This window comes from Leucoraja erinacea, chromosome 10 (genome assembly GCF_028641065.1).
Source record: "Leucoraja erinacea ecotype New England chromosome 10, Leri_hhj_1, whole genome shotgun sequence".
In the NCBI taxonomy this organism is placed as follows: domain Eukaryota; kingdom Metazoa; phylum Chordata; class Chondrichthyes; order Rajiformes; family Rajidae; genus Leucoraja; species Leucoraja erinaceus.
Genome location: NC_073386.1, coordinates 23,524,250 through 23,536,882, shown reverse-complemented (window position 1 = coordinate 23,536,882; position 12,633 = coordinate 23,524,250). Strand labels below are relative to the sequence as shown.

The window sequence follows — 12,633 nt, the reverse complement described above, 5'->3', positions numbered from 1 at the left end:
TTTTGGTATGCGGGTCTATAAATTCTAACTTAAATCTGGAATCTCCCAACTTGCCAAGTGTCCCAGCTGCTAAGCCATGGCTAACACTGAGTTTGATGTATTTATAAAGACTGAGGCAAATGGGGGAAGGCGAAAGCAGTGCAGGGCTGAGCAACGGGAATAGGATATTTTTGTTGGGTTTTTTTCAGGGTGTTATCGGAAGTTCTTCTGGAGAAAATTATAAAATATTTTAACGATTGCTTAAGGTTGATTATTCAATGGGCTTTTTAAATTTCTTTTGCAATATGGAAATTACTTTAGCTTGGGTAGTTAATACTGGTAATTACAGGAATACATGATGGTTTGCAGTGCCCTCCATAATGTTTGGGACAAAGATCCATCATTTATTTATTTGCCTCTGTACTCCACAATTTGAGATTTGTAATAGAAATAAAATCACATATGGTTAAAGTGCACATTGTCAGATTTTAATGAAGGCCATTTTTATACATTTTGGTTCCACCATGTAGAAAGTACTGCAGTGTTTGTACATAGTCTCCCCATTTCAGAGCACCATAATGTTTGGGATGCAGCAAAGTCATGTAAATGAAAGTAGTCATGTTTAGTATTTTGTTGCATATTCTTTGCATGCAATGACTGCTTGAAGTCTGCGATTCATGGACATCACCAGTTGCTGGGTGTCTTCTCTGGTGATGCTCTGCCAGGCCTGTATTGCAGCCATCTTTTTTTGTGCTTGTTTTTGGGGACTAGTTCCCTTCAGTTTTCTCTCCAGTATATAAAAGGCATGCTCAATTGGGTTCAGATCGGACGATTGACTTGGCCTCTGAGGAATTGACCATTTTTTAGCTTTGAAACAGATGAGATGGTATGCTTTGGATTTTGGGCAGTTCCTTCTCTCCTCCATACTTTGCTCTTGCCATAACTCTGATATAAGTTAATCTTCGTCTCATCTGTCCACAAGACCATTTTCCAGAACAGTGGTTGCTCTTTTAAGTACTTCTTGGCAAACTGTAACCTGGCCATCCTATTTTTGCAGTTAACCAGTGGCTTGCATCTTGCAGTGTAGCCTCTGTATTTCTGTTCATGAAGTCTTCAGTGGCCATTGACAAATCCACACCTGACTTCTGAAGCGTGTTTCTGATCTGTTGGACAGGTGTTTGGGGATTTTTCTTTATTATTGAGAGAATTCTTCTGTCATCAGCTGTGGAGGTCTTCCTTGGCCTGCCAGTCCCTAAGCTCACCAGTGTTCTCTTTTTTCTTAATGATGTCCCAAACAGTTGATTTTGGTAAGTCTAAGGTTTGGCTGATGTCTCTAACAGTTTTATTCTTGTTTCTCAGTCTCATAAAGGCTTCTTTGACTTTAATTGGCACAATTTTGGTCCTCATGTTGATAAAATGCAATAGAAGTTTCCAAAGGTGATGGAAAGACTAGGTGCTCAAAGCTCTCTTGTAACTGCATGAAGGAGGCAATTAAACACACCCGAGCAATTACAAACACCTGTGAATCCATGTGTCCCAAACATTATGATGCCTTAAATGGGGTGGACTATGTATAAACACAGCTGTAATTTCTGCATGGTGAAACCAAGATGTATAAAAATACCCTTTAATAAAATCTGACAATGTGCACTTTAACCACATGTGATTTTTTTTTTCTATTACAAATCTCAAATTGTGGAGCACAGAGGCAAATAAATAGTAAATTATGGGTTTTTGTCCCCAAACATTATGGAGAGCACTGTACATACTTGGATACTGCCATCAACTTTCAATTAATATGTAGGACTGTACGATCTGCTAATCATCCCTTTGGCTTTTTGCAAGAGCCAATGAGTATTCAAGAGCCATCTTTCAAACATTGCTACCTTAAAATGTATTTAGTCATGTTTGGTTGGATTTTTTAAAGAGGTGACAAGCTACCTTTGTGGTTTGCTTCAAGCTGTGTGCTGAGGCCAAGTCTTTCAAAATGCACTCTCTGCAGCCTTGTCATTATAAAAACATTTTTTTCAATGAAGTTCACTAACTTGTGATTCTTGGCTTAATAAAAATTGCTACTAAATCCTTCAAAGATTGGATTATAATATACTTGTCCCCAAATCCCTTTTTCCTTTTATTAGGAATGTTTTGGCACTTACTTTAGTTAAATTGTGAGTGTGCTTGGATAAGCTTTGTCTTATGCTTGTACGAGCATTCTTGTGTTCAAAGTGGCCTGTTGATCTCTTACAGTACTGAGTTTGTCCTCAAACACCAACTCTCTTTGGCTGGTGATAGAATACTGATGCATTAGTATAAATCTAGAAATCGTGTGATAGCAATTAACTTCACTCTCTGTCTATTATTAATTGAAACCATTGCACAGCTGTTGATACAGTAGTGTGATATTGTATTGTGGGATAAATTTCACATTAACAGAACTTCTCAAATTTCGTTTCTCCTTGTTAAACATTTCACTTAAGCTATGGTTTGCAAAATGAGCTGGAAATTTAGGTCCTTCACCAAAAAAATTGCATTGTATTGGTGATATGAGCTGTTTGGTTTCAGGGCATTGAGAACTCTATCCCGTCATGAAAATTGAGATTACCCTCGGAGAAGTGCTGACCAAAGCTTATTAATAGCAATGGTTAATGGACAAACTATTACATTGTTTACAACTGATAAATTGGTCACTTAACCATAAAACTGATCTGAATCTTAACAGGAAATACAAATGAAGAGAACTGCAATTGAAGCCTTTAATGAAACAATACAAATATTTGAAGAACAGTGTCACACTCAAGAGCGCTACAGTAAAGAATATATTGAAAGATTTCGCAGGGAAGGCAATGAGAAGGAAATTGAACGGTATGTTTTGCTTTTACTCAAATAATAACTCATTGAAGTAACCCAGTGAATCTCTCACAGAATACTACTGATATTAACCGTCATTTAAAAGTTCAACACAGGGAGGTAATTTAACCAACATGGCCTGTACCTTCATGCATGCTCACACCTGCATCCTTCCAATATACCCTTCAGCTTGGAAGCATAAATTGACTTCCTTCCTTGCTATCTCTTGGATCTCAGACAAAAACTGTAATTGTTGTAAATCCTAAATAAGATACAAAGTTATGAGAAATCCTCTCCAATCCAAGCATTTTTAAAAAGAGAACAGTTAATGTCTCCAGTCAATTACTTTTCATCAGAACATGCATTTCTCAGCTTTTATTCCATTTTAGATCTGCCTGTTTTAAAATTAATTCCACAATATGCATTTGTCGCTTTTAATCCTAGTTTTTCCACTGTTAACTATCCCCTGGTTTGATGACATTAGCAAACTGATACATTCAGAAACTGAATCCAGCTGATCAGTTCACTTCACAATAGGAATCTCCTTCATAATGTACTTAAATCACTGGAATGGGAGTAAGTCTTTTCGACCCTCTTGTTGGTTGTGCTCTTCAATGAGACCATGTCTAATCTGAGAGTTAGTTTCATTAATCTCAGACTATTCTTCCTAAACCATGACATTCCAATAAGCGGAAATAGTGTCTTGCTGCCTCCTGTTGTTCCACTTTAATATCTTCAACATTACCATAAAATGCCATATATTGAAGGCATGCGGTGTTTGGGATAATTTTGTTTTCATAAAGTGCATCCTATGTAAACCTACTTCGTGAGCAATATATACACATTTCCTATGTCAGGTTATAAGATACAGGAAGGGTGAATTTGTAAAGGAGAAAAGTACTAAATATAACATTAAGTTTGACTCAATAAATATAAACCATTAGCACCATTCATGTAGTATCCTGATGTGCAAACTGAAACAAACCTTCCCTTGTATGCCAGGATAATGATGAATTATGAAAAACTCAAATCTCGTCTTGGGGAGATCCATGACAGCAAGATGCGCTTGGAACAGGATCTGAAGAAACAAGCGTCTGATAACAGAGAGATTGACAAGAAAATGAACAGCATCAAGCCAGACCTTATTCAGCTGCGAAAGATCAGGGATCAGTACCTTGTGTAAGTAGCGACACAAAATAAATGACATTGAATTTACTTTATTGATGGGCCATACTTGGCTGAGTGTAACAATTAACAATTTATGTCTTTAACTGTGTCCATTTGCAGATGGCTCAATCACAAAGGAGTACGTCAAAAACGAATAAATGACTGGCTAGGAATCAAAAATGAAAATACAGACGAGTGAGTGTAATTTTTCTTGTAAATACTTGTTAAACTTTAAGCTGAAATAGTAATACTGTTACTATTATCCTTGCAACCTTTAAGGTTGGATTTTAGAGATAGTGCGGAAACAGGCCCCTTTTGACCACCGAGTCTGCGCTGACCAGCGATCACCCCGTACAATATCGCTATCCTACACACGAGGGACAATTTACAATTTTAACAAAGCCAATTAACCTACAAACTATGTCTTAGGTGTGTGGGAGGAAATCGGAGCACCCGGAGAAAAGCCACATGGTCACGGGGAGAACGTGCAAACACGTACAAATAGTACCCATAATTAGGATTGAACTCGGGTCTCTGGCGCTGGAAAGCAGCAGATCTACTGCAACGCCACTGTACCACTGTTTTTTTTTAGAAGCCCTCTAGTTTATGAATGCCAATATCTTTCAATCTGTATCCGTGCAGCACTTGGAAAGGTATTGCCTCAGAAGTACAATTTTTTCCACTTTAACTTGGAATTGAACAACTGATTAATCAGCTTTCAAATAAACCTCCTCTGAGTGTTAGTGACTAGGATTCAGCTTCCAGGATTCTTCCTTGTTGTGGTAATGTAGCCAAAGTAGCATTACAAACATGTTGAAGGAGATAGTTATTTCCAATAAAACATGACTTCAACATTTTATGAGTAAAAAATTCTACTTTGATCAAGCTTTTAAGTGCGATAGAAATCTGTGATTCGTTAATTTACCTGGTTAGCAACTAGGAAAAGGTTGATGTTGTATCAGAAACGAGTTAAGAGCAGTGCTGTGTATTTCCAACACTTATTTCAGATTTGCAGTATTCTAGTTTTGTATTTTTTTTTAATTGAATTAATTAGAAACGTTGAAAAACAGTTGCAGGAGTAGGCTATTTGGCCCCTTTCAGCACTGCCATTCAATATCATCATGGCTATTCATCAAAAATCAGTACCCAGTTCCAGCTTTTCCCCCCCATATCCCTTGATTCCTTTAGCCCTAAGAGCTAAATTGAACTCCCTCTTGAAAACATCCAGTAAATTGGCCTCCACTGTCTTCTGTGGCAGAGAATTCCACAGATCCACAACTCTCTGGATTGAAAGACACAGCATGGAAATAGGCTCTTCAGCCCACCAAGTCCAGGCCAGCTATCGATCACACATTCAGACTTGTTCTGTGTTGTTCCAATTTCACATCTTCACACTAGGGACAATTTATAGAGGCTAATTAACCTATAAATCTACGTCTTTTGGATGAGGAAATAAACCAGATCACTGGGAGGAAACTCGCATAGTCACGGATAACACGCAAACTCCACACAGGCAGCACTGGCGCTGCAAGGCACCATCTGTGGCACCTTTAATTGGGAGAAGAATAAATATATTTAAAACTGTTGGTTCTGTAGGAAACTTCACTAATTTTGGAATCAGTATCTATTTTCCAGGAGTCCAAATTTGGTGCTGCTCCTCATTACGTTTACAAAGCACAATTCAAAACCTGCTTTTCTATCTGTCGGCAAATCATTAATTGTGCAATTAATCATGCTATCCAGATTATATACATTGGTTTTGTAATGGTGAATGTCAAGCTAATGATTTAAATAATGCTTGTGTTGTCATGAATACCTCAGAAGTCCAGTAGACAGATAGTTTCATCTCTTCACTTTTTAAGTAATGGAGCCAAATCTGTGTCTCAGTCATGTTGATCTATTTAAATGGGCTTGTTACTCGATTATTCGGAAAAACCTTTGTGTGCTATTCATTATACCAGTTTAATAGTGTGAAAGCTGCAATATTATTAGGATAGGGTTCCTATTTAGGTTTGGTTTGTAGCTATTGAAATCTGGGTACAAAATATTGATAATATCACTGACATGCACTCTGCAGGTTTCAGTAAGTAACTTGTTATATACAATTTCACCTCAGCACATATTTCATGACTGAAGAAGATGAAAATCTTTCTCACTATGATGAAAAGACCTGGTTTGTAGGAGCTATTAATCGAACACAAGCTGAAGATTTACTTCGAGGAAAATCAGATGGTGCCTTCCTAATCAGAGAAAGCAGTAAAAAAGGCTGTTACGCTTGTTCTGTGGTGTAAGTAACTTAGACTTTTTTTATTAAGGATTTATTTTGGCAAATCCAAAAAATTACTAATGTTAGATCGGATTTTTTCTTTAATTAAAATTACATATGTGGCTGTCCTGCTACGGAGGAAATGTACAGAATTTTATTATAAATTTACAATTTGTTATCTAAATTCATTTTTGATATATTTTTGCCAATGTGTTGCAATTTTTTCATACTTTGGCAGTCTTTATTGAGGTCCTGTTCTACCCTTCATCCCATGCCAATGATCTTCCTATGTTTCCTTGAATCATGTCACTCTTGGTTTGTTAAAACAGCTGATCTGGTGGTATTAAAGGCAGAACAAAAGCACAGCAACATTGCTTCTGATTGAAACTGTCAGTGGAAAAAGAGGGACATTGAAAGCAAGATTCTAGTCACTGAACAATGATATATGCATAAGCTTGTTAGTTTTGGTGTGGAAGAGATAATGCAAATTGGATGTGAGGTGTCATTCGACATGATGGGATGTGAAAATCAGTCGAAGGATACAAGGGAATGCATAGGAGAGGTATCAGAGCATTAGCATTTTTCTATGTGAGGTGTGCTATAGATGAGTCGTATGCAAGACAGGTGTCTTAATGTTAAGAATGTATCAGTACAGCTTTCTTTTCCATGATGTTCCTAGAAATCTCTTTACCTTCTGTCAGACGTTTTTGGAATTTTATTTTCACTCGTCCAATTTCCACAGTTTGGGGCCAGACCTAGGGCAGGGCTCATCCTATGGGAAGGCAGCACTTCAGAACAAGTATCGAGGAATATATTGAAGGCTTTGTCTGCAAGGTCTGGCACATGACCAGTACTCTGTATGACCGACTGAGCAGTTCGATATGCTTCAGAAGGGTGATTGTGCTGAAAAAGAATGCCTTTCTGCTGCATTCACAATAAACCACAGTAAAAATCCAAAATCCTATTGCCACAAACAATTAAAACAGTCTTTCTTCTGGTTGGAAGACCTTGGTGGCACTTTGACCAGCTGCATGGTAAACTTCTATTTATAGTTGCCAATATAACACATGGGCATAACTTTATATGAGAGATTATTTTTTATTACTTCAGTAGCTGCCCAAAAAAGCAGCCGTATGAAAGAGATATAATTGTGCAAAATAATGAATTTAAATTGTATCCTAAACCTTTGAATGTTCAGCAAAACTGTTTGGTAATTGCAAAATATAGACAAATGATTAAAGTAACAGATTCCTAAGAAATGTTATATCCAAATTGGAATCTCAAAAGCCCATTTTTATTTAAACCATATGTATAAGAACCAATGGTATAAAAAATTACCGATGATTTTGCCATGACGGGAACAAAACTCTAGTACGTTAAAGGAAATGATAGTGACATTTTGAAATGCTAGTGAAATCTTTCATATATACTTTGTGGTAACAGTAGCTGTAGTTAATTTGTGGTACAGATTTATACAAGAATAATTCCAAACTATTGATTGCTAGGTCTACAAAGACATATTAAAGCAGAATCTATGATTTTGTATATAAAGTTAACAAAGATATGGTTTTCTTTTAACGATTTGGAAGGTGAATCTTCAAATTGATTCTGACTATTCAAGTTCTGCATTAAATTAGACTTCAGTAATTTCAGGTCACTGAGATTTTGCTGTGAACAACTCATATTGACCTCTTGATCGTGAAATGAATTAGGAAGACAGTGTTTGAACCAAAGAGACTGTTAGTTTTAATCCTTGCCATGTAGTGAGTGTCTTCTGTCGACAAATTAACATTGGAATTCTCAATAAATTGCTCATAAGCCTTGAGTGGTGTAGAGGGAGGGGTAAGATAATCTGAAAGGGATAAAAGTTGCCAAAATATATGAAATATTTCAGCCATTTTCTGGTAATTATATGAATGGAATAAGTTACTTGACTAAAATGTGCTGTGAACACTTTCTCTTGCTGATATCTTGTTGCATCTTCCCCTTATAGTGCCGATGGAGAAGTGAAACACTGCGTGATTTATAGCACGCCGAGGGGTTATGGATTTGCCGAACCATACAACTTGTACAGCACTCTTAAAGACCTGGTGTTGCATTATCAACAAACTTCACTGGTCCAGCACAATGACTCTCTGAATGTGAGACTGGCTTACCCTGTTTATAGTCAGATGCCCTCTCTGCGCAGATGAATGTTCAAGAGTTGGCTGTGAAAAATTACAGAATACTGAAGGCATTGTACTTGGCTGCTTTTGCACAGTGAGTACAGAATGTGAATCAGGACAGTGGTGTACTCAAGAGTTCAGGTGACCTGGTGCTACCTAAACTCCAACTGTGACATTCTGTTTTCTGCTTTTATTTCAATCAGAGAGAAACACAAAAAAACTGGAAATGTATCTAACTTTCTTTCTTTTTGGTTTTTGTTTTGGTGTCATACGTGTGGGGCTGAAACCTTAGTCCAAACAATCTGGTGCTGATGGCTCTGGGCTATTCATCTTGAGAGTTTAAAATTCTCCAACTTTCAGATGTTCTCTTTTTCATGGAACAGCCAAGAAGAACTCTGTTAGTCTTAACTTCAAATCTCTGCAACATCTAGTGAAGCTCTTACAAGAGACCCAGTGTATGAAGAAGACTTCTATACATTTTAGTTTAGTCAACATATTCTTCTTGAACTAGACTCGACCAGATTAACTGATTTCTTTCACTCGTTGGATGACGCTGAACTTGGTGTGAAAGAAGACCAAAGGCATTCAGGAGAGCTTCTGACGAAAGTTAAATCTCGTGAAATTTGAATTAAAAGTTGCACAAAGGGTCGCTTTTCAATGTACTGGAGTACAAGTAAAAAAGAAATACAAATAAAGAACATTTTATGGCTTCTGTGACTAGAACTCTTCACAAAAAATATATAACCAAAATGAAAAGACCAGGGCATCTTTTGATGTTGGTTTTAGCACTTAATATTCAGTCAGATGTCTGCAGCCGCACATATTTGCACCAAAATGTTAGTGGTTTTAAAGAATAAAAACACTAATGCATAATGTTATTAACATAACTTTAAAACTTAGCAGTTTTTTCTTTGACTAGTCATGCATAACCAAGAAAGTAAGCTTCAAGTCGTGGCTGCAAGGAGGCAAGTACTTTAAAGGTGAATAGAAAGACTAAAGAGAGAAATGGGCAAGGCTTGAAACAATACTTTTGTTTCATATCTCAAGAATAGAAATTTGCAATGCTTCTGGATGGCAAAGAAAGATCCTGTTTAAAGGGGTTTTTTTAAATGAGTGGTTGTGCGAGTACAAGATTGGTGGATAGTTACTATTCCAGTTAAAAAAACACAAGCTGAATTGGATGCTTTTCATATTTATGGAATCAGATTTGTGCATTGTGGCTGGAAATATACACCAGTAATTTTTGAGGAATTGGGCTTTGTAGATTGTGAACAGTTTAATTTTAAATGAAGCAGAAGACTACTTGTTCGCTGAGCATGCTCCCTGAGATGCCATTTTGAAAGTCAGGAAACGGGGCCCCATGATGCACTGGGCATTTTGTTTAGATATGTGCAATTCAAATAAAAAGCATATTACAAATCTTTTTCCAAAATAATAAAAAAGATGGCAGCTAAATTTCTGCAATAATTGTCTTTCTTGAAACTAATATTTGCTTTAAATACTTTTTTAGGAACTGGATCAGCAGTTTCCTATACTTACAAGTATTTTTTTGCCTTTTCCTATCTCCTGCCAAACTTTGAGAACCAGCACCAGTTGGTTTTTCTTTACAACACTAAATACTCTCTCCACTTTTTTCTTTTCCCTGTTTTAATCCCCTGAGCCATTGCTACATTATGCACCAATGCTGACATAGTTTGGTTACTTTTTGTTATGTCTGAAAAGCAATGGGCTCTCAATGAAAAATGTAATTGCTGAAATTTGCCTCAGCATTTTGAGAGAGCCATGGTTCTCTGCATTTCTGATTCTTTTCCCAGATAATTTACAATATACAAAACATATTAAATGGTTAGGATTTCTTTTTTTCTAGCCACCCAGATGCAATTGATTTGCATTTGTAGTGTTTTTTTCTTGTCATTGCAGACACCTGATGCACTATATATCAATTTATATTAACAGTGAAGCTGAATAGAATGTGCATCCATAGGTCTTGAGGGCAAATGGCACTAAATGAAACATTGCCATTTTATTTTGCAAGAGTCCTTGTTTTACTGCAGGTATTAGCAGAAATGGAGCGTTTTAACTCTTCACTGTGCACAAGCTGGTGCTTATCCAGCATTTATCAAAGGTGCGTCTGTAACTTTAACTGTTGCCCACTTACTTAAAAAATCGTTTTTGGTACTTGAGCAATCATATTTCTGTTGAATTTATTTCGTACTGGTAGTGTAAGTTGGACCTTGGAATAGAGTTGAACATATTTCTTGGATTCATGGAAGGGGGTGGGGATGGCATTAGCGGTAGTGGATGATTGTTGATAAGTACTTCTGAAAGAGGTTTAAATGGCAGATGAGATGCACTTGGAAACTAAAGTGTATCTGCCAATATTCAGATTTTTTTAAAGTGGAAGCCTGTATTTTACTCTTTTCGGATAAAATCTGTTTTAACACTAAATCTGGGTAATTTGGTCAAATTATTAAGTGTTGAAGATCAAAAAGTCCTTTTGGGAAGTTGCAAGAATGTTAATTCATCGTGTTGTTGTTATGGATGCCATTGTACAATTTTGTTTATTCCTTGCCATGCCCTGTGTCTTGGAAGTACATAACAATAGTTTTTTTCTTTGTGGTTATAAGCATTAATAGGAATAATATACAACCCGCACTAGTTCTGCTAGTGAAATGTTATGCTTTGAGGTTGTGGATTTGCCGCAGTTGGCATTTCATGGCTGCAGAGCTAAATCCTCACAGTAGAATAGCATTCCCACTGGATGCTTGTGAGAAGGAAATGAAATTAAAACGGAGAACAATCTTGCATCTCATCAACTAGGCTTGGTGTTTGTTGATGCTGCCATTATTCTCCAGGCTGTCCAGCTCATTCAGTGAACAAAGACAATGATTGAAAATGACACCTGAATGAAGAAAGCAGGAAATTTTCCAAAATGCAGGTGTTAATGTGAGTCGGTTGTTTCGTTAGTGATGGAAATGAGGAGAAATGTCTTGTACATTTTACAATGCCATTTTACAAATCATGCCAACAAAATAACATGTAAACTGATCTGAGCACAGATGCAATGTGTTCAGTTCAATTAAGATAAATTCTGAAGTGCTGAATGAAGATTCAAATTACAATATTTAATCTGATTTTTCAGATGAATGTTTCAATTTATCACTGAAATAAAGTTTCATGTACTTGTGTAGCAACCAGCAATTAAAACTAAATTTGAAACAATCGTGGTATAAGGGCTAAAATATGTAATATTTCTTGATCTACGTTTTTAAAGGATTGTAATTTCTCATTGCCACTTTCTCATCTGTCCTTTCCATCTGCACAGACCAATCTTTCTGTGCCTGTTTTTGAAGGAAGGACAGACCAACCTCTTTTGGACTTTATTGCTTGTGAAGAAGGGGTGAAGGAAGGAATGTGAGTTAGGATGTTTTTACCCTGGCAGGTTGCATTCTGGTGCTCCCTTTGAACAAACTAAAATATTTTCAAGGATTCTTGAAATTAATAATCAAAGCATATAATGAAACCATTTAAACTGGAATACTTAGAATTGTTTGTTACTAGGATTGCAGTTCTAACTTGATAAATTCACCTTTCTAGTCATCACTGAGTGTTTTGTGGAGGCGGGAGAGGGGGGAATGTGGTTGGTGCATGGAAGTGGAGCCATACAATTATAAAAGCCACCTTTATCAAATCGACATTTTACTTAAAGTGTTCAATAACCATGAGTAAAGGAAGTTTATTGCTGCAGAAAACATGGTTTATAAAATGTTTTCAATTTTACAGCAAAATATTTTTTTAAACAAATAACTTGTATGCTATTTGAAATAGCCTCTTGTTTTTCCAGAATTGAAAGGGGGGGAAATATGATCAACTTGTGCTATTTTATTGCTTTGTATTTTGAGTTGCAGGCACTTAAACCATTTACATTTATCTACTAATTTAGCTTCTCTCTTTGTTTATTTTTTAATTGAATTTCATAGGGTCACCACTTTTGAGCGTGGACTAAATCTTCAATTCAAATAGAGGGAATAATACAATTAGGAGCACTAGGTTACATAGGAATATTTCACCCTTTCAATTCTACGAACTTGACTGGTCAAATGAACACTGCCCCTTTGCTCTGTGCTAAGGCCCAACATCAAATAATTTTAGCGGCTATAGTTTAGTTCCTAATAGGCAGATGTCTGCAATTCCTCATTAATTTGTACC

At 36.5% G+C, this 12,633-nt stretch overlaps 1 protein-coding gene across 3 annotated transcripts in view; it reads left to right on the top strand.

Moving 5' to 3' along the window:
- pik3r3b (phosphoinositide-3-kinase, regulatory subunit 3b (gamma)) overlaps positions 1-11,646 on the top strand; it is a 497,548-nt gene extending 485,902 nt beyond the window's left edge. For all 3 annotated transcript variants that reach the window (XM_055641708.1, XM_055641710.1, XM_055641709.1), the window contains 5 exons: positions 2,699-2,841; positions 3,829-4,005; positions 4,114-4,188; positions 6,110-6,280; positions 8,253-11,646. In XM_055641708.1, the coding sequence (XP_055497683.1) occupies positions 2,699-2,841; positions 3,829-4,005; positions 4,114-4,188; positions 6,110-6,280; positions 8,253-8,451 (765 nt within the window). In that variant the 3' untranslated portion in view covers positions 8,452-11,646. The remainder of the gene's footprint in view (positions 1-2,698; positions 2,842-3,828; positions 4,006-4,113; positions 4,189-6,109; positions 6,281-8,252) is intronic.
- Positions 11,647-12,633: the final 987 nt, after the last annotated feature.